The 22,486-nt window shown below is 41.4% G+C and overlaps 1 protein-coding gene across 4 annotated transcripts in view; it reads left to right on the top strand.

Annotated features, from left to right (window-relative positions):
* The window catches only part of rgs12b (regulator of G protein signaling 12b), a 63,996-nt gene extending 44,115 nt beyond the window's left edge, over positions 1-19,881 (top strand). Inside the window, exons 6-18 of one of the 4 annotated variants that reach the window (XM_033624146.2) lie at positions 8,166-8,335; positions 9,636-9,728; positions 9,933-10,076; positions 11,442-11,624; positions 12,000-12,150; positions 12,255-12,349; positions 12,622-12,834; positions 13,947-14,020; positions 14,109-14,235; positions 14,336-14,432; positions 14,614-14,681; positions 15,696-15,867; positions 16,201-19,881. In XM_033624146.2, the coding sequence (XP_033480037.1) occupies positions 8,166-8,335; positions 9,636-9,728; positions 9,933-10,076; positions 11,442-11,624; positions 12,000-12,150; positions 12,255-12,349; positions 12,622-12,834; positions 13,947-14,020; positions 14,109-14,235; positions 14,336-14,432; positions 14,614-14,681; positions 15,696-15,867; positions 16,201-16,796 (2,183 nt within the window). In that variant the 3' untranslated portion in view covers positions 16,797-19,881. Of the gene's footprint in view, positions 1-8,165; positions 8,336-9,635; positions 9,729-9,932; positions 10,077-11,441; positions 11,625-11,999; positions 12,151-12,254; positions 12,350-12,621; positions 12,835-13,946; positions 14,021-14,108; positions 14,236-14,335; positions 14,433-14,610; positions 14,682-15,695; positions 15,868-16,200 lie in introns of all 4 variants that reach the window. The other 3 variants (XM_033624145.2, XM_033624148.2, XM_033624147.2) reach the window with 3 other exon arrangements.
* Positions 19,882-22,486: the final 2,605 nt, after the last annotated feature.

The raw sequence follows: 22,486 nt of genomic DNA, 5'->3' as shown, positions 1-22,486 counted from the left end.
AAAGCAAAATATTTTTCCTGGCAGCAGAAGTCAAGAGATTGAAGAGTCTCTTGTGTTTGATATTTGAAATATGACCATCCGGGAGACCGAGTAGGAGGCACATAGGGTCTAAATCTATTTGAACACCAAATATAACACACAGCTCATCAAAAATACTAGACCAATGGCTTTGTAGCTTCACACAGAGCCAAAAACAGTGACTGTAGCTGCCAGACTCAGAGAGAGGAGACATATTAGCATCTGTTTTGTTTTTGAGAGCAATATTATATACAGTATGTATGATGTACAACTGTGAACTTAATAGATCTGGTGCTGTTACAGATAGATATTTCCACAGCATGGGTCCACACTTTTAGAGAACATTTTTAATGATTTCTCTCAGTTGTTCAAACTAGTAGTGTAGACCACTATCAAGAGGACTCGCTTGATATGTCAGCCTTTATTAACTCATTGTTTGCATTGGTGTTATTACAGGAAAAAGAAAGCTGTGTATATAAATTGCTAAATTATATTGCTGCTGTGTTATTGCCTCTCCTACGTTAACATCATTCTGAGATAACGTAACAAGGAAACGCTAAGGAAAAGGATGCTTGTTTGACAGTTTATCCATTCTGCATACTTCAAGTTAATGAGTCGAGAAACTCATGAACTCACTGAAGGTTAAATGATGGATGTTATCTTCGTAGGTAAAGGAATCCAGCACAACAAACCTGTGGGAAATTGTGTGGGAAAGTTGCTATAAAGCACTCAACTGTGAGACACACATGTACATTTTGGCCAGTTTAACTCCCGGGTAACAGCAACATAACAGAGAACCCCGTTCCCATCTGTAATGCATTGTGAGCTATAATGAAGTCCATTCCTCCCTTGTCTCAGATTGATGGACTGATAAATTAGCTGTGAAAAAATGTGCAAATCTACGTGTAGACTGCATTTTATTGAGCTATGAGTTAACCCTCTGTGGCAAACTCACAACATCTGTATACGTTACATTCTTCTGCCTGCATTCAGTGGTGGAATTCAGATTATTAATGCAGTATAAACCAATTAATGGATTGCGATATATTATGATGGATTACGCTGCTCAACAGCACATAAAGTATTTGACATTACCCCAATCTTTACCAGCTGCAATTAGAAGTGCTTACACATTCATGCATATCATAATTAATAATATAATCAATACTAGCTTTTTGAAAGCTTGTTTTCTATATGCCAGCTCTGAAACTACAAACTACATTTTCATGTTAATACAACTTAACCTCTTCCACTCTCTCCTCTCTACCATGGACCCATATTTGTCTTGTTTAGGGGTGACAGGGAATCTCGGAGATAGCAGGTCAACAGTATATGCCACATAGAAATGGTATGCATCATCTGAAAGCTAGGAATTTTCTAGATGCAGCTCAGGACTGTGTGTCAGGTTTCTCTAGTCATAAATGTGTAATAAATGCTTTGATCAGGTGCTATTCATACTTTGAAAGTTTAAAGTGTATAGGGTGTTAGAACAATATGATGGAAGTATATGATGGTCATTCCAGTGCTCATTTATGTCTGTAAGTTGCTGCAGCACTTTTTGGGTTGATAGCATTAGATACACAGATTTTGTGCTGATTTTGGTGCATTTTTTTTACCTCTTGAGAATTAATAAAATGGTCAAAAATACCTCCACCACATTAAGACACCAAGACCTTGAAGAAAGCCACAGAAAAATCTATGCAGTGATTTGGTATCTATCACTTATGATATTTGGTGATTTCTGTAAAAATTGCTTTTTCAGCGATTGGATGGCGAGCACTTCTCTTCTGGAAACTGCTGAGCCATCCATCCTTTAAATGTTCCAGTCTCTAGTTTGTGGTTGTAAATTTTCATGAGGCTGTGATTTTCTCAGAGGACGCTATAGCTCATTTTTTACAGTGATGTCTGTTTAAAAAAAGGTCTCACTACAGTGAAATGGCTACTATGGGGACTAACATCATCACACCTTAATACAGTTGGGCAAAGTGAAACCACAAGAGTCTCAGCTTTCCAGTCAAACCCAGTTTATGCCCAGTATGCAGAAATATTCAAATACAATAGGCTAAAATAACACATATGTATTGCATGAGAAAAACTGAAAAGACTGCGTGGAACTAGCATAAAGAGGACATGTCTGTAAAGGGGAGACTTTTGGGCACCTGTAAAATCATTTTCATGTAGATATCTTGAGGTGAGGTTTGTCTTGAGGTTTATCCCCCTTCCCGACAAGATAGTATGACACTGTTGGTACCAGTGGATTCCCCAGATCTTCTAGTTTCACTCTAGGCTGCTACAACCTCCTAAAGACAGTAATGTCATCAAGGACGTCAGCGTCCTAGTGGAGTGGAAGAGGTTTAACTTATTCACATTTATAGACATTTTTATACACTTAAATAAACTAGTGAAATCAGTTATTGTGACATCAGGAAACTGCTCACAATAGCACACCCTAGACAGTGTGTTTTTAGAGCAAAGAAATTAAACAAAATACCCCAAATAACTCATTTATTTTGAATTAAATAAAACTGACTAATCTGAGAACATACATTAAAATGCCTTTTAAGCCTAATTTTATATTTTATATGTATATCCTGTGAACTTGCTCTCCAGTATTATACGTATGTAGTGTAGCATGGATTTAGGTCATGTTTTGTGTGCATATACTAAATGTCACTCTATGACTTTTATATACAGCAATTAAACTGTAGTTGCAGAAGGCCTAAAACAGTATATTACATCTTGTGTTGTGCCTTATTTGGAATCCGTGTCCCACATTTTGATTTATTTTGATCTGTCAGAAAAGTGAAGAGGCGGTTGACAGATATTCTGCCTTGTTCTTTGCATCAGTCAGCTGTGTGTGTCGCTGTATGAGGGCTGCAGGCCTCATTAGTCTCAGTAGTGGCCTTCCTTTAACAAGCTCCTCATCAATACTGCAGTTTTTGTGTGCATGTGTGTGTTTGTGTGTGTGCACACATGTATGCGCTTGTGCTCCGGCGTTTTTAGTTCCGTCCTCCCTCGGCTCTGAATTATTCATTATCTCAAGGCCTGTGTGTGCTTGTATCACTTGCCTACCTGGAAACTCATAGTGGTGTGTATGTGTGTGTGTGTTGTGACCTGACTCTCTCTGTGTTCTCTGCGGTTGTCAGCCAGCTTGCTTGCCACCACCAGCCTCTGTCTCTCCTTCATCTCGTCTCCCTGTTTATCCGCTGTCTCCCTTCTTCCTTGTGATACTGTCAGCTCTCGTGTGTGTGTGCCCTGTCTTGGACTGTGTGCTCAACCTTGTGTGTATGAGTTTGCAAGGGGCCCTGATAGGGTAGAGTATGGATGGAGGGGCTTGGTTACCTCTAAGGATTCGCTACTTGCCCCGCTGGCACCACACAGGCTCCTACCAGCTCTACCCAGGTGAGGATTGGTTCAGATGCTTCTTCTCTGGCTAGAGGAAATGTAGAATTTGGGAGCAATAAATTAAACTAATATTAACCTCAGTTTAGCTTTAGGTTAGTCGTTGAAATTCTTTTAAGGATTGCCCCACGATCACAAGATGCAGATGGTTTGCCAAAGTAACTATCAGCTGCAGGGCAGGAATCAGATGAGCTTAAAGGAGCTACAAGGAGTTTTTATTTTGACGTTATATTTTGTGTGAATGACTGATGCTGAGGCGGGATTTTCTGAGAGAAAACAACAACAAAAAAAAGATAAGGGGCAATGGGAGAGCACAAGAAAAAAACGCAAGTTAACTTTGGGTAGTCATTCAACAGATGTAGAGAACTGTAGATTTGATAGCATTCAAAACTGACCCTGAATTGTCCCTCTTCCTTTTTGGCAGGTGTGTAATATATTTTTTGAAATACAGTGCAAGAAGTGGTTTAATATCAACATATATATTTATGTATGTTAGGGCGATGTTAGGGGCAAAAACAACATTGTCACTGTCGTATTACAGTTGTTAATTTTACACAGTAACAAACAGATACGTTTCCTCATCACTATGCATCCTGCAAACAGCAGTGTTTAAGAAAGACAATAAGAAAAGAAGTTGCATGTGCTAGCCAGATCAAGATCTTGTTCATAGAAACAGTGATAATCATCATAATAAAAATACTACATTTTATTTAAAAGACGCCTTACAAAAATACCCAAGGTCACCTTACAGTGCGTAAAATAACATAAGTACCAATAACTACCAGTTTTGTCCACAGGGGCTGTTTAAATCAGCACAAAATGAAAGTTCCTTGTAGTTGCTTTATCCTGTCTGTTCAAAAATGTTGTTGCTCACCTGAATGGTGTTAAGTGTTGTACTGCTCTGCTGTTTCTTGTCTCCATCTTCATTAAGAGATAAAAGTGGCTTTAGAAGGAATGTTAGGAGTGAGGCAGTGACGCTGTCGGGGGACCAAATTCTAAGACTCTTTAGGTACTTATTATTCTTCTTATTGTATTTTTCTGGTCTGCTATTATAGAAGACTAAACTTTGCTCACTCTGTCACTGAGCTCTGTTGAGCATTTTCACAGTAATGCCTCTCTAAAGGCTGATTTCCTTTTGTATGCACAGCAAAATGTACCCAAAGTTTACACTCTAATCTTGCACAAAGTCCCTGGAGACTTGGTTTTAAATCTTTAAGGGGAACTATGCAAATTTTCAAAATGTATTATTCCTGTGGTCTAAGACAGTCCAAACAGTCTAAATATGAACAACTCTCTTCCAAATCTAAAAACTAGAGTACTAAAACTCAAATTTGTAATGTCCTAGGGTAGGGTATGAAGTCTAGAGCTGCTGTCCATAGACAGTGAATGCTGGAAGATGTTAGAGATGATGTTAGAGATGAGAGCACCCAGGGGAATATTCTGAATATATGTGTATATTTTCTGTTTCAGAACTGAGAACACTAAGACAGAATAAAACTCATTTGGGTTTAAAAAAGAAAACAAACATTCTGTGGGTCCACAAAATCAGTCTCTCACTCATTGTCTCTGGAGCTGTACAGACTTCATACCCTGTGTCATCACAAGTTTGAGACTTACTTCTCTGGTTTCTGAGAGTCGCTCATGTTCATGAATGTTGATTTAACTTTACTAGACCATGGAAATAAAATATTGGAATTCTTAACGTAGGTGTGTTCCCCTTTAGGTATTTCTCTATAACATTAAATATTCATGTTTTCTAGTATCCTGAACCTTTAAAATCATACTCTTCAGTGATGGCTGTGGTAGAAATTGTCATCTCTTACTGTGTATATCAAGCTCTATTCTTTTTTAAATTACACTTTCACTTTCATTTATGCGGTGTATACTGTACATGCATTTAAGCATGTTTGGTTTGTTAGTTGGCTTAGATGACTTGTGCAAGACAGGGGAAATCACTGTAGACCGTTTCATTAGAATTGCTTTGCTAGGCAACGGCTTGAGTCCGTGTCTACTTCCTGTCAGCTGATGTCATTCATTGTCAAGTTTGAAACAGCCTATTTAGTGAATTTTTATTTTGAGGAAAAGAATTTGGGAATATTTCAACTCTTGTGCGGTAATATGAAATGACATCTGAGACTTCTCTCTTGTTGTTCGCAGCCAGATATTACTGCTGTGATGTGCCTTTATAGTGTTGGCCTGTGTCTTTGACAGACAGGGGATCTATTCAGAGTGTGTGCTGTGATAGACTCCAGCCTCTGTGGATCAGAATGAATCACTGAACAGGATAAGTGGTTAGGAGAATGGATGAATTAGTGTTTTCATCTCATTCATGGGGATTAAAATTACCATTAATGACTAAAACAGGAGTCTTAGTCATTGTTTACTATGCAGTTTGAAACTAAATGAGAGTGAATAAGGTTTGAAAAAAACTTAATCCTCAGTGTATAACCTCTCACTGAGAAGAAGAAACTGGTGAAAAATGTGCAGAAGCAGGAATCACACTGGAATGATCTATTAATAGCCAAGTTTCCAAGTTTGAAATTACACATGACTTGCTGGGCAACATTATGGCCTTTCAGTTTATTTACAGGATTTGCGTGGTGTCAGGCACCTGACCGGTGATGCCTTCCCTCTGGCCGTTCTTTTATTTTGTTTTATCTCAACTGAGCGTCCCGCTTTTAGTTCATCAGGCCCGAGGCTCAGTTATTCTGGTTATTATCAGCTTCTCTCTTGTGCCTTTGCTTTGCAAGTTTGTCTTAACATTAGGAACACAGACATACTGAGGGTCTAGTTGTGAGAAAAATAATCGATTCTTAAGTGCGTTGGGAGTCTCCTTAGAGTGATTGATCATTCATGCACAAAACTCCCTAATTGGAATGTTAAAGTAGTGCTTTGTGAGTTGCTACAGTGTTAGATAAATTGTTTTGGGGAGTTGTTGAAGATCATATCAATGAGACTATGAAGCGCAAGTACGACACAAAGATAATGTGTGCAGTGAAGCATGTTGTCAACATACTTTCAACAGTACTGAAATAAACAGCGTGGAGTTGCAGGGATACTTGCAGCTTTTTGGTTACTTGTGTCTCATAAGTACGTTATCTTTTTCCATGTTTTCATTTTTATACTTTATGTGGAATTGCATAGACATTTTCTGTTGTTTTACACAACTCCATTGTCCACAACTACACTAGTTTTTGTTTTTCACACGAGTGTTTTTGCATGTATTTGTTGTATTATGATATGCAGTATATGATGTCACAGTCTGGCACTTGGAACATGACAAGAATAGGAAACACTTTTTGTAATTTAATCTTTATTCAACCAGGAGTAAAAGAGACATTGAGATTAAAAATCTCTGTTTCAAAGGTGTCCTGGCCAAGACGGGCAGCAGCACAGATAACATGGTTGCAGGAAAAAAAGAAATATATAACAGTTCAAATTGTAAACAAAAAACATCTTACAGTAATTAAAAGATATTAAAAACATTCTTCAATCCGTCCAGACATCTACAGGGAGATGTGCCTCCTTCATAGCCCATGTGTCCAATGACACCAGCTCCTAAAGAATAAAGAAAATTTGTAACTGATTTCAAGCCGAGGGAGCAACATACTTTAATGTTCCTTTTCCCAGTTCAGTATTGACTATAGGAACAGTTAGCAAGAATAGGTCCTGGGGGCTAAGACGATAACTTCCTACAGTTTTAGAAAGATGTTGACCTGTAGGTAAACAGGTAAAAGACCAAGAACAGTCTTACAAATAAGAATGTGCCAGTGGTTAAGTCTACGGGTTGGACAAGGCAGACCATCCTACCTGAACAAAAAGAGAGCAATAGGGAGTAAGGGCTTTGAGATTTGTAATAAATCTCAGTGCCCTGTGGCAGACAGTATCCTGTGTGTAAGCATTTTGAAGACACATGAATGTATAAAACATCCCCATAGTCCAGCACAGACATTAAGGTGGCAGCAGCAAGTTTCCTTTTGACCTTGAAGGAAAAACAAGACTTGTTTCTAAAATAAAAACCCAAATGTAACTTCAGTTTTTTTTTTCACCAGTTGCTGAATGTGAGGCTTAAAAGAAAGACAATCATCGGTTATAATTCCAAGATATTTCTAATGAGATACAGACTCAGTCTCAGAGTCCTTTAGCATTTGAAAACATCATGACTTTTGTTTTGTCAGCATTCAAAACGAAGAACACTGATTAGCTAAATCATAAAGGCAGATTATTTATAACTTCAAACAGATGGGTAGATAAAATCTGTAATATCAGTATTGCAGTGTGTGTGTGCGTGCGTGTGTGTGTGAAAGCATGCTGTAGTGGTGTTGTGTTGTGAAATGAAAGGATAAAGCAGCAGCAAACCACAGCAGGACACATGTGGGTCGAGGAGGTTTCATTGGGCTGGCTGCTACTCTGACCTTATCACTGGCACGGGACACATCATGCCACTAATAGTGCTGAAGCCCCTGCAGATGGAGAAAAACAAACCGGCAAGCTTGCAGAGAGAAAAATAACCATTTGATTTTAATGATATCACCCATCCCAGACCAGAATATCCATAAATTATGCTGTTGTGAATGTGCACTGACAGTGGAAAAAAAGGAAATCAAAATTAAGATGCAGGGAAAAAAGTTTTTAATTACTGCCGACTGAAAATCAAATTGCGAGATACCTGGAGATTCTCAGCCCTATTTGAAAAACTACCACTACAAGTATTTGATGTTGTTTTTTTCTGTGTGTGTGAACAGAACTTAACAGCGTGGAGCTGCAGGGCTGCAGCAGCGACAACAGTCTGAACAGTAATGCCAGCCTGCCCAGTGTTCAGAGCCACCGGCGCCACACTGAGAGGAGAGTGGCCAGCTGGGCTGTCTGCTTCGAGAGACTCCTGCAGGACCCCGTGGGAGTCCGCTACTTCTCGGTACTATAAACAACACATGGCTGGTGTTGGCCAGCGCATTCACATAACAGATAAGCTATGCTTCTTTCAATTCAATTCATTTCAATTTTATTTATAAAGCCAAATATCACAAATCACATTTTGCCTCAGAGGGCTTTACAGCATACGACATCCCTGTGTCCTTTGGACCCTCACAGCTGTTAAGGAAAAATCCCCCCCCACCCCCCCACCCCGAAAAAAAACTTTTACGGGAAAAAATCAACTGTCAAAAGGAATTTAAAGCTACAGCTGGTAACTTTATAAAAAAACATTTTTTATTTTTGCTGAAACTGTATTCAGACAGCACTAAATGTGACAGATAACCTGGGGGAAAAATCGTTAAAAACAAAATCATACTCCTCTGCCTACGCCATTGCCTTTCCAACGGACTTACCACACGTGAATGAAAACATCCAGTCAGAGTTGAGAAGGTGTTGCAGCTGTCAATCATGTCACTGAACATGAACTGCAGTCTAACTGTCAAACTAGGCACTGCTGGTCAAATATGAATCAAGATTTTGTCACTGCATTGCCTAGCTCTCACCTCAAATGTTTTCAGTACTTATTTTAGTACACTGTTTAGCTGTAAATTGAGAAAGTTTGTGTCACAGCTGCCATGTTGGATACAGTTAAACGGGAGTACCAAGCACTGCCCCCCAGCAGGATCAGCTTTCCCAGCTTTTATGTCTTCTGACTCCTCATGTATATTACAGTAACTGTATATGAAGATGGACAATGTGTCTCCACTTCCTTCCGCTGCAAAAAAATGAAGCCAAATATCCCTGATACGGTCACTGCCATCTTGTGCTGGTGACATCATTTTGAGGCCAGAGTCTGCACAGTAGCGATCTTCGAAATATCGAGTTCCTGCCGCTATATTGGTCTGACCAATTACGTGAAGCACCATTGATCGCGAACACCCTGATGGGCACAGACAGCTGTCAATCATCTCATCAGATCCCCCTTTTATAGCATTAAATAACTAATTAAAACCAGACTTATCAGAAAAACAAACACTTAAACATACAGCAGTGTGATGAGAAGTACCTTGAATAAAAGAAACCATCTTTGGGATACAATTATTTGAGTGTTCAGTTTGGCACATGTCCCACCTGCTAACATGGAGGGGGCGGCTTTTAGGAGCTTTACTGCAGCAAGCCTTCAGGGGTCGATCCAGATGGTTTGGCTTCACTTTTTGGGAGCTGTTGTGTTGTCCAGTCTGGTATATTGGTTTGCAACATTTTTTCCGATTTTTGATCCACATCTAATTCTTGTGCTGCAGGAGTTCTTGAAGAAAGAGTTCAGTGAGGAGAATATCCTGTTCTGGCAGGCTTGTGAGTTCTTCAGCCACGTACCTGAGAATGACAAGAAGCAGGTAACAGACATGACATTGTTTGATTACACACATGCTTCTGTTTACACTCCTTTTAGCAATAATGATGGAAAATGTTAAGTGTTAATCAGCTTTTTTTATTCCTTGTTTTTCTCTGTCTTTGTCTCTATCTGTACCTTGACCTCTCCTCCACCCTCCATGTTCCTGCCTGCCGCTCACTTTGCCTGACCCTCTCACCTTCTCCAGCTCTCTCAGCGTGCCAGGGAGATCTACAACAGCTTCCTGTCCAGCAAAGCAACAACACCGGTCAACATAGACAGCCAGGCCCAGCTAGCTGACGACATCCTCAACGCTCCCCGACCTGACATGTTCAAGGAGCAGCAGCTGCAGGTAGCATGCACCAAACACAAACTCAAGAACCTATACTTTGAAATCTCAAGGTGATCAGCCGCCATGTCTTTCAAAGAGGAAGCATCTGCTCCAGAATCTTAGATGACACTGACCTCTGCCCTTCCTTGTGAGGGGGAAGTGAAAAGACACATTCCCTGAGGGACAAAGTTATTATTACCCCTAAAACTGAATCAAAACAGACCTCCATTGAAGTTGTATTACAGCACACAGCATAAGGTCTGCCATTCATCTTTGGCTGCTGTAGAGCATCATGGATGTGAATGGCTTTTTAAATGTGCATGTTGTGAAGGGCACACACACACCCTTTCTCGTCAGTAATTTCATTATATTTTCAAGCAGCACACAAAAATATCAAAATCTAACCGATCATCCTCTGGGCATCACAAAAATGCTCCCCAGAGGACAGACACAATTTATTTTTATAACCTCATGGATTTTAGGACTCCAAGAAAATAAAATCATTTGTGTGCTGGTAGTCATCTGTGAACATGAGCAACTTCAAGGGGTTGCCAGTGGGATGTTAGACTTTTACTTTGACCTTTCTCCCATGTGCTTCCAACATGTCTATATCTTCATTTTCTTCGGTCTTTCCCTTTATTACTCTCAAGTTTTCCATCCTTAAAGGGATCATTTGCCGATTTTTAACCAGCTTTGTAAATGAACTGTGTGAAACTCCCCTCCATTATGCCAGCGACCAGATCTCCCTGCTCATTTGCCAGTGAAAATCAGCTACAGATTGTACTTCCTTACTTCCACATTTTTGTATGCCCGCTGCCACCACAGACACAATGAGTATAGAGGAGGATCAAGAAAGAGAGACCCCACCCCCCTCTCTGTTTCTCAAACTCATATGAAACAGTAAAACTAGGCAGTGCTGATTAAATATAAACCAAGGTTAATATATTGCCTGTTGCTCACTTAAAATATCTTCAGAAACATATTTTTAGTGCACCGATTGTCTGTAGTATGAGTTTGTGAACAGGAAGCAGGTACCATACTGTTTCCTGTATTGTGAAACATAAAGGCTGAAAAAAATGAGATCAAATGGTAAAACTAACCAACAAAATTGAACCAAGATGCTGTTATTGCGTTGCCTATTTCTCACCTAAAATGTCTTCAGAAAAATAATTTAGCGTACTGTTTAACTGTAATACGAGATTGTTTACTACCTGCCGACCACCATATTGACCATCTTTCCAGCAGTGAAATATTTTATTTATTTAAAATACATTAATCCTCTCCCCTTTCCTTTCTTGTTTTGCCTTCGTCCTGCCCTCCTTTCTTTGCGTGCTTGTTCATTCCTTGCCCGCTGATTACTCCTTTCCTGCCCTTTCTTCCCTTTAGATCTTCAACCTGATGAAGTTCGACAGCTACACACGGTTCCTCAAGTCTCTGCTGTACCAGGAGTGTATGCTGGCCGAGGTGGAGGGGAGGCCCCTGCCTGACCCTTACCACATCCCCAGCAGCCCCACGTCCAAACATAGCACCACCGGCTCCGACCGCTCCAACCTGTCCACACCCAAGAAGGTAAAACAACGCAAAGCCTCGACAAACACTTCCACTTAGCTTTGCATGTCACGGTTTTCACAGAATTAGTGTTGGTATACACAGAAACATAGGGAAATATATATGGAAAAATCTATAATCTAATGTATATACATTAGAAGTTTCAATAGGAGGAGAAGCACAGAATTGCTTTTAAGATTTTTACAGTTTCTACAGTCGGGAATGATTCTGGGTTTTGCCATCTAGTAGAAAATATCCAATTTGGGGTGTGAAGAAAGGCACAGCACTGGCTTGTCATTATATATTTCTGTGTGTGGCTGCATTCATCCTACAGTGAGGTTCAGTTTGTACCCCTGTGTGTCGATCCCTCTTGTTTATTATCTTTGTGTCTTATAGGAGGACAAGAAGAGCAAGTCAGGCAGATCTTTAAATGAGGACAGTCGGGATGATTCAGGAGACCGGAGGAAAGGCATGTTCTTCTCCTGGTCCCGCAACAGGAGCTTTGGCAAAGGCCCGAAGAAACGAGAGCTGGCCGACTTCAACTACAGTCAGTAGTTTTCAACGTGTTTAAAACTGTATTGATTTCAAAAATGGATCATCACCTTGTCTGTCCTTCCTCTAGACACTACTGATGAGTGCATTGTTTTTCAGATTTTTCTGGCAGCAATGGTCGCCGGGAATCCCAGGGTTCGTTGTCTTCAGGAGCCAGTCTGGAGCTGGGACCATCAGGGTCAGGAAGGAATGAGGTCAGTCTGGAAAGAGACATCAGCAGATAATTAGTTTAGACGTTGCAGTAATGGGCACACAGACATTTATTTCAGCACGGAGCAGCTTTATCTTCACATTCTTCCTCTTGGTGTATCTGCTTTAAAAGGAGCTCAAACAGCAAAACACTGAGAATACAGAAATAATTTAAGACTGTTTGTTGTTTTCCTCCATTTTCATTGTCTCTTTTATTTTTTTAACCCTCCTCTCACTATCTCCTCTAACCCTCCCTGTCTTTGTTTTCCTCTCTCAGGGTGATGTTTCCCGAGGCGCAGTATCAGTGTCAACAGAGCGCGGAGGGGGCAGCGCCCCCTTGAGGCAGTGTAACATAAGCTTGCCGGACGGCTCATGTTGCTCTGTGCCACTGAGGGCTGGAGTGTCCATCAGGGATCTGCTGCTTGGTCTCTGTGAGAAGCTCTGCATCAACCTGGCAGCTATAGACCTCTTCCTGGTTGGAGGGGAGAAGGTACAACACAAGTGGATGTGGCCTTTATTATGGGCTTCAAATCTCTTTATGCAAATGATCAAAAAGGACAACAAATCACACTAAACCAAATTAAGCACACAGAATTTAGTCTGGGTTGGTTGTTATATAAACATATTTTAATGACGCAGTAATCAGTTTTCTTTTTCTATAAACAACAGGTGAAAGGACTGTGTGTATTGTGAAAGATGTCTCATGTAATGATGAACTCAGGAAATTGTAACCTGACCTCTCAGGCCCTGTCTACATGTATACAGATCTTTTTGAGAATGGATATTTTCCCTCTCTGTTTAAAAAAAAATGTGTTCACATGACCTTGGTTTGACAAAATATCTCCAGCCATACTAGAGTGCAAAAACAACTCCAAATCCTTGCCGGTGTTAGCTGTCGTCAGCAGTCTCCCCTCGCTGTGGGGGACCAAATAACGCTGGGAGCAGCGGACGTCTTTGTTCGTCTGTAAAATTGTGCAGCAATACTAAGTTTAAGTCTAAAGTAGCCATTAGACCAAGCAGTGCTAACAAAATATAAATAAACTGTTAGTCTGCCAATGTTGTTACTGTTGGCACAGGCTTATTATACAAAGCAACAATGGACATGTGCAAATTGAGGAGGGTTTTGAAAAATCTGCACTTTTGAAGGCCTTTTTAAAGAAATCTTTGTTTTAGTGGCTTAAAACTTCACTTCAAGAGAGGCCAAAAAAGGAAAATATCTGTTTCAAAAGATGTCTATAATATCTTGTAAACAGGGCCTTAGTTCTACTTTTACATCTTTCAGTTCACTGTTAATGTTTTATAGCCTGCAGCTTTACTGTTTTGGTTCAGTCTCACTGCTCAAACGGTAAATATTTTGATAACATGATGCTATATCAACCCTATAAGGTTAGCCAAAAACTTCTTGATGCAGCTTTAATAAATGATGATTACAATTGCTCATAAAGAAGCATTTCATATCGGTCAGGGGGTCAGAGAGCAGTAATTGCCAGGTTTATCTTTTGTTGTTTCATTTAACAGTCAGTGATCACATTTTAAGGTTGTGTAATTACTTGGACATTTTTCATGATGGCTTCTCTCCTTTTCTCTGTCTCACTCTCTCAGCCACTTGTTTTAGACCAAGACTGTATGACATTGTGCTCTCGAGACCTCCGGCTAGAAAAACGCACTCTCTTCAGGTACAGTAATGAGCAGTAATCACCTGAAGTTTTTAAACACTTCAAACCAACACCAGGAGTAAAACTGAGACTTATTTTCCTTTTCCAGACTTGACTTGGTCCCTATTAACCGTTCAGTGGGCCTTAAAGCAAAGCCCACCAAGCCAGTGACTGAAGTCCTCAGGCCTGTGGTGGCCAAATACGGCCTGCACCTCGCTGACTTGGTGGCACGTATTGTAAGTCCATCCTCATTCTGACTGCCTGTAGATACACAGAAGAAAACACACAGACAGGCAGTGTATTTGATGACATATCACTTGTGTGTGTTTGATGCAGAGTGGGGAAATGGAGCCATTAGATTTAGGTCTTCCTATATCCAACCTGGACGGGCTGCGGGTGGTATTAGATATTGCAGAAAACACTCCTGGAAAAGGTAAGGAGCACACATACACACGTACAGTTGCTGTCGATAATAAATGCAATCTGCTGTTTCTCTTCAGGTGCATTTACGTGGATCCACTATTAACAAAATACTCAAAATACAAAATACTGAACAAAAAACTAGCACATGTATTGCTGTCATTTTTGCATCTGTATTTCCTTTCATCCAGCAGACAAACAGAAAGTAGCTCCCTCTAAGAGCCTCGTCCCGGCCTCAACAAGCAGAAACCAATCGACAACAGTAAGATCTCCTCCAGCTCATATTTTCCCATTTTCCTCTTGCTCTGGAATGTTCCATAACTCACCGAATGTCTCCACTTCCTGGTTGATGATGTCACGCTACTAAGTGTCTCTCGCTGTCTTCAATCACCCATGTCTGTTTGCCATGTGTCAAAAATATGTGCAGGTGTATGATGTTTGTCTCTGGCAGCGATGTGTGCCTGTGTTAATGTGCACTGTTGCTGTTGAGCCTCGTCACACTCTGAAGGTTCCTAATGTTCCATTATTGTGGTCTGCCTGTGGCCGAATGCATCATCAACTTCTCTCTCTGGTTTGCTGGTTCTCTTTCTTCCATAACAAACCCAGTGGCTAGGCAGTAGTAGCCCAGTCTTGCGGGGCATTTGCTGGGTCTCAGAACCTCAAAGACTCCCTCTGTGCACCTGGGAAGGACTTAATTAGTGGTGGCGGTTGCTCTTTAGATTGCTGTGCGGGTTTTCTTTCATATTGGGCCTGATTGATGACCATCTGTAATGGTCACTTACTGCTTTCTTGGCTGGTTCTAGATGAAGTTGTTTTCCACTCAAAGGGCAGTAGTGTGGCTTAAAGTAGTAGACAGTTGGTCCCTCTGGTGTTGTGGTGTCTTTTACTATTAGCTTACATGTTGGTGATGCTTAGTACACACAGTGTTAAGCATTGTGGTTGTCTGAATGGAACATCCCACCTGTCTTTCAATTATAATTTATGTTTTACTAGAATTATTTTTAGTATGTGTCACTGATAATGAATTACACAAAACCAATGAATTCATTTTCATAATTATTTTGATTCCATTTGATTGTCCTTCTTCTCAAAAGCAGTATTATTGAAACTTGTGCCCCCCTTCCCCCCATCAAATTGTTCTCATTATACAATTTGTCACCCTCTTCACCATCAGTAGCACTGGTGCCCACGTGTTGTCATTACTTGTGCCCATACTTGCGCCACCATGACTCACCAGGGCTCTAATGCCCTGCTCCGCTCTCCTTATGGCACCCAGGGGGAGGACAGGCCGTCAGAGAAAACCGGTTCAACCCACCCCCATGGGGAGAACGGCAAAGCTGGGCCCAGCCCTGACACAAGCAGCCAGCCATTACCCAACCACTCTGTCTCTCTCCATAAGGCTCCGGAGAAAAGAAAGCAGAAAAAGATTAATATAGACGAAGCTGAAGGTAAAGACTGAACGACCTCCCTCTCTGTAGCTCTGTAGCTTGGTTGCTGTGATTACAACTAACACTTCCTCCTGTTTGCCTTATTGCAGCAGCAGCACCAAATGCTTTCAAAGCTAGCTAGCTACATGTAGCTTCTGCTCACACTGAATGTAGCTTTGACTTGTCTGATTAATACATACCCTCTGCTGCATGTTTTCTGATTACAATGAATGTGTAATGCTGTTTTTCAAGATGTTATTTTGGTGATTATTCATTTATGTATGTGTGTGTGCACACGTGTCTGTACACTTGTTTCTGTTTGTTGTGTGTGTGTGTGTGTGTGTGCGCCCGCAGAGTTCTTCGACCTCATATCCAAAGCTCAGAGCAACCGAGCAGACGACCAGCGAGGCCTGCTAAACAAAAGCGACCTGCAGCTCCCAGACTTTCTGCGCCTGTCACCAGTGGCAACCAACCAGGCTGCCCCTCCTCCCTACGACCCTGAGCCTAGTTGCTCCACCCCTTATTCTCGTAACCCCAACAACGGCAGCTTCCCTAGCAGCGGTCGCCGGGGCAATAAGACGAACAGCAACGACAGGGGAGGAGGAGGCAGCACCCACTTGCTCAACGCGAGCCATCAGTCCCAGAGCTTGGACTCTGCACTGGGAACTGAGAGTGGAGGGGGGAGGAAAGCCAGGCCACCTCCTCCGTTTCCTGGCACCATCTCCCCCATTCACCCATCCCAGGGTGCCCAGCGTGGTCTCCTCCAGGACTCTGGCAGAGGAGAATCAGTCCAGATGCTGGAGGAGGACACGCTGTCTGATCTGACTCTTGTGGGAGAGGGGGACATTAACAGCCCCAGCCTCAACTACGTCACTCCCTCAGCCCTACAGTGCAAACCCCAACAACAAGCACAGGACGGTCGGCCTAGCTCAGGTACTTCCCCTGTGTGAGCTCTAAAAACTTTTAAACTTTCACCTCTTCCTTCAACTGACTGTGAGAGGGACTGGAGACCCAATATAGTCAGTTTGAAATTCCTTGTTGGTCACTTTTGGCCCAGAATGCATCCAGTTCTCCTCCCTTTATTTTATTAATCACTTTCTACTGTCTCATTAAAATTGTGGAACATTTATTTCCAGATTCAAGTGTAAAACAGTCAGTAATGTAAAAGAACAAGCTTTCATCACATGCAGTAGAAATGAGTGTTAAAGGAGCTGTTTGTGACATTCAGACACCCATCATTCAGAGTCTAGGGCAGAATTGTCTGTCCATGTTCTCAACATAGAGGTGGCTGAGCTGGTGGGTAGCAGCTAATGGGGCTAACCTGCAGGGAAACTAGAGGGTGTGCGCCACTCTTTGACAACAACACTATCCTGATATCAGTGGTAACCACCATATGAGCACAGAGCAGTGGCGATTAGCTCGCCAGTGGGACACACTCACATGGAGGTCCTTTTCATCACGCTGACTTATGCCTGGGCCACACTGCCTGTGCATGTGGATTGTGCATCCTCTTGTGTTTTCTTTTTTTGGCGCCCGTGTTAACAGGTTAGAGCAGCCACATTGCCCAAGTAAGCAGTGCTTCTCAGGCAGGCTCAGCTGCTGCACAGCTGGGGAACATCCAGATGTCTCCACGTCACGCACGGATTCAGCAACAATAGACAGTGATAAGGTTTTCATAAGCAAACTGACATTGTACCACCTTTACAATTTCAATTTCTCTATCTGTCACAGACATGAAAAAATCTTAAGTATTTATTTTTAACTTAACTTTAACTTTTTACCATTTCCATGTAAAAGCCCTCTGACAATGTTTCGACCCTCAAAGAATAGACAGAATCCCTTCATTTGTTAGTACTGGCTTTTAATTGTGTAAATACAGCTCTCACAGCTGCAGCAGCAATGCTGTCTGTGTGAACGCTGCACGTGTGCGACCTGCAGCAGTTCAGCGAGGTAGCTGTCACGCGCTGCTCACACAGGCAGTGTGGTCTGGGCATTATGCCTCCTCACCTCCTCTCTTCTCCTGTGACCCAGAAATCATTCCCCTTCCACAATCATGGAGGATCTTCCAATTCATTACGTGCACCTCGAGTAGACGAGGAAAGAGGAGAAAGGAGAGAGGAGGCCTCTGGAGGAGTTTAGAGTGAGAAAACACTGGTGTGTCATACACAGAAGTCTTTCATCAGTCGACATACACACATTCTTACACAGCTATGAGGTGTATTATTGTGTACATAAGAACGCGAGTAAATAAAAAGCCTAAGTAATAATACTACTAATAAACGGTTATGTTAAACTATTATAGGCCTACAAGAGATGTTCCCATCTATCTGTTTAAGGTTTTGAAATTCTTTTTAAATAAGGGGTTTTGCAGACATTCATTCCTGCCAGTCAGTTTGACAGGTGATACAGCTGTGCAGCACATCATAAGTAACAGACTACTCTTAAGACTGCTGCTCTGTAACCAAGGATTTCTCACTTGGCAGTTTCAACTCCTTGCTTCCTCCGCTTGCTTCTCTCTTGGGCAAAATTAAGACACAAGTAAAGAAAGCAAATGAGGGAAGCGAGGAGACACGTTAGCATGATGAAATGCACCCAGGGACATTCGTTCAGTAAAATGCACGCACAGCCGGACTGTCTCCCACAACATCAAACAGAGAGGTTAGGATTACAGTACACACAGAGGGAGCATGACTTTATTCTCTGCTCAGGACACCATTACTCCACTATAGATACATAGCAAATAGTGGTTTGCTGCTATAGTAATGTTCTGAATGTCACATACAGCTCCTTAAAGTCAGTCAGTGGATATAGTGAGTTGATATAGTGATATATGCACTACCTTGCGGCCAGCATCTACTGTAAGTCAACGACAACCTTTAGATGAACTTGGTGAGACACATAAAGAGAGGAAAAATGGATGCATTAGGCTCGGGCAGAAATTTCCCTGCGTGGTTTGTATCTGTGTGAACTTTTGAGCGGACTTGCTGTGGATTTTCTTTCTGGAGACGTTAGCTCGAGGACGAGCTCAAGAATAACTGGCGATGACCAGTGCCAAACTCCCTCCCGCACCCCCTCCTCAGTGTACAGAATCTAACAATGCACTTTAGCCAATTACAAACAAGACTTCACTCATATTTAAATATTTTTAAAAATAATTTTCTCCCTGCTCTTTTTTTTTTTTTTTAACCTTTCAAAGTGTCCGTTTCGTGCTACAGGTGGTTGAGCTGCCATAGGTTTAGAAAACAGTTGATATACTTGCTAACAATTACTAGCTGTTCCAAACCCACAGCGGTATGGAGGCTACATTGCTGCAATTCTAAGTGACCCGTGTGTTATTTTCTACTTATTACATGCTATTGTGCACACTGCATGCTGACCCCATTAATACAAACATATGCTACAGTGCCATGGACACACACACACACACACACACACACATTTGCTCAGCTGGTCTTTATCGACTCAACACAGTACAGTCTGTGTTTCCACCACTGTCCTCTCACCTCAGGCATTTCTCGTGTCACTCATGAAACAGACTGAGTGCACACACAGTCCAATCTTGCTCTCTGACCAAATGATCCAGAAGCGTCTGCACTGACTGTACATGAGCAGTTTTTCAATATATTTTCTTTGCACTACATCACACGGCAGCATCTGTTTCTGTTTCTTTCCACAGTCTCGCAGGTTAACAGTGTTTTGAACCGTCTTTCCCTGCAGGGTTTTAGCTGGAAAAATTGGACTAACAAGTCAAACCGTTTCACTTTTTAAAGGTTTCACTCATACTTTATCCTGTACTATATTATCAAGACGACATTAATTTATCCCACATCCTTTTTTCATTTTTATGATCTATCAGTTAAAAGTATTAATTTGTATATAGTCAACTTTGTGAAAGCACCGTATCGCTGTAGTCATCGTTGAATTGCAATGCAGCCATGCTGTTTCTTCAGTTGTGTCACAATAGAAATCAATTCTCCTCTGTTCAGTCGACTGTACTGTCTGTAAATAGATCAAATAAATGTTTTAAACGTTGAACTCTCTCTCTTTTGAGCCTCCTGTGAGTGGCTTCTTGTCTTTTCTTAGACTTTCAAATGATATTCTGTTCTTCTCACTTCATCTGTTAGGAGTGTGTGCCTCAAATTTGTCCTCAGCACTTCTGTGTGTGGAGGCGCTGAGCTCTTACCTGTAGAACTATTTATCAGTCTAGATTGTTTTGGTGTGAGTTGCCAAGTGTTGGAGATACCGGCCGTAGAGATGTCTGCCTTCTCTTGAATGTGATGGAATTAGATGGCACTAGGCTTGTGGTGCTCAACACACATCTCTACAGCTGATATTTCCAATACTCGACAACTAACCCCCAAAACAATCTCGACTGCTAAATATATATGTGTTTTGGTTTTTCATCCAAGTATTCTACTTCTCCTCCCCTACATTTCAGAGGGAATCCAGTTTCACTCCACTACATTTATCTGACAGATGTGGTCACTAGTTACTTTGCAGTAGTTTTACATTTCTATAAAATAGTGTGATGTTTTTTTTTACAGATTAAATTGCACGGCACTATGTAAAATAGTTAAATTCAGCCCCACCATTAATGATAAGTAATAGAATATGTCATGAAATAATACTGACAGACATCTTTCTGCTGCATAATAAGTGCTCTTACTTTAGGTACAGTTGGTTGTGAATACATTTGTGCTTTTGAGTAACAGTTTCAAATCTTTGTTACTCAAGTAAGGGATCTGAGTATGTCCTCCACCACTTGGACTAACTAATAATGGTTTATATCTCACGTTGTCAGACTCAAATATCTTATTCTGAAATTGACCAACAGATACCTTTTTATTATAGCTAAAAAGATGTTTCAGTACCAGTTAAGAGCGTCTTCAGTTTATTTTTTCTTCAGTTTGTGACCTCTGACCACCTCACTCTGTCTGCACAACCCCTCTCCTGTAAATCTTACTTGATATTCCTCTCCTCTCTCTGTTGCTTCTTCTTCTGTGTGTGTGTGTGTGTGTGTGTGTGTGTGTATGTGTGTGCGCGCGCACGGGCGGGGGCAGGACAGGGCTTTTGTTTCAGGGTACAAAGGCTTTTGGGGGAACTGGGCTATTAGCTATGCATGGGTTCCCCTCTGCTCAACGCCTTGTTAGGCAATCTTTGTCATGCTGGGCTCTTTGGTAGCTCACAAACAAAACTAGCTTCTGTTTCTTCCTCATCTTCACACACAAGCACACAAACACACTCACAGATACGCATTTCCACGTCACATATACGTACTCATGCTCACCTACAGATACAGAGCATCTGGGTGTGTGCGTATCTTTTGCATCACATGATGATCTTGTTCGGTAGCGGTTTTCCTTAGAATAATTCTTCAGTGTTGTTTGTTGGGTTTGTGTGTCTTATGGGCCTGACATGTGATAACAACAGCAACTTTATTTAATGGTTCATGCAATTAAGCAAAACATGTTTGTACAGAAACAGAGAGGGAGATAAAATACCTTCGCCTGTTCCACTTTCTCCCCTCTCACACACACACACACACACACACACAAAGGAACAGACAGTTCCTGTCTGACTGTGATGTATGGGTCTGCGGGTTTTTTAAGTGTTCACCAGTAGACTATGTCCGGGGCAATGTCGGGAAAATAGATAGGAAAGGACAAAAAAGAAAAGAAAAATGATCTGTATCTGTGAGGACAGTGGATACTGTCTCCTCCATGGAGTTACAAATATGTCAAATGAGAACCACAAAGGAGCTTCATAGAGACCATAAAAATTTATTTGGTCAAATAAAATCATGATGAATATCAAGGAAGTATTGAGACTTCTTCAAAGCAAGCCATTCTCTGAGTGTTATTCTTGTTTTAATGCTGCAGGACCCAGTGAGTCGCCTTACTGTTGCTGTAATTGCATGGGAAAACCCTGTTCACAGAAGCTGTTATACGAATACAGTTTTGGCTTGGTGCTTCGATTCACTGGCTCTTGCCTGGACCGTTGCCCATGTCCACTGGCCAACTAAATAATTGCCTTCCTGAGTGCATCAGTACTACTTAGCTTCTCATCTCAAATGGCTCCATCTGCTGGTGAGACAAGGAATTTAAAATAGGTGGAATGGTAGAGGAGCAGAGGTAGATGAGTTTGAAAGAGGCAGTGGGGAGAAATCACAGAGGAAAAAAAAGAACACACAAGAAATGTCAAGTACAGAGATGATAGTGAAAATGATGACTGGAAGAAAATTGACTGGGAGTCAATGGGAGCTCTGTTGGACAATCAGAGTTGTGAGTTGGATAAAGGACACATCATCATTGGATGTCACAGACACAACTGGAAAAGGGAATAACTGAGTTGATGGTAACCAAGTGTCATATTTCCCACTTAATGGAAGAGTTCCAGTTAATGGTGTTGCCGATACACCAAGTATAGTCGACAAGCAGATTTAAAGGAGCAGGGTGTAAGATTTAGGGTGGCATCCAGCAGCGAGGATTGCACATTGCAGCCAGCTGAGAGTTTTTTCAGGAGGTTTTTACCAGGAGTCGAATTATCAACAGAGGTCTCTTCCTCTCTAAAACAAACAGTACCGGTGATTTAAACCAGTAAAAACACTGAATAAAGCAGTTTCACATTAAAAATCAGTGTA

This window comes from Epinephelus lanceolatus, chromosome 3 (assembly GCF_041903045.1).
Source record: "Epinephelus lanceolatus isolate andai-2023 chromosome 3, ASM4190304v1, whole genome shotgun sequence".
NCBI lineage: Eukaryota > Metazoa > Chordata > Actinopteri > Perciformes > Serranidae > Epinephelus > Epinephelus lanceolatus.
Note: the sequence above shows the minus strand (reverse complement) of the source record. Positions and strands in the feature narration are given on the sequence as shown.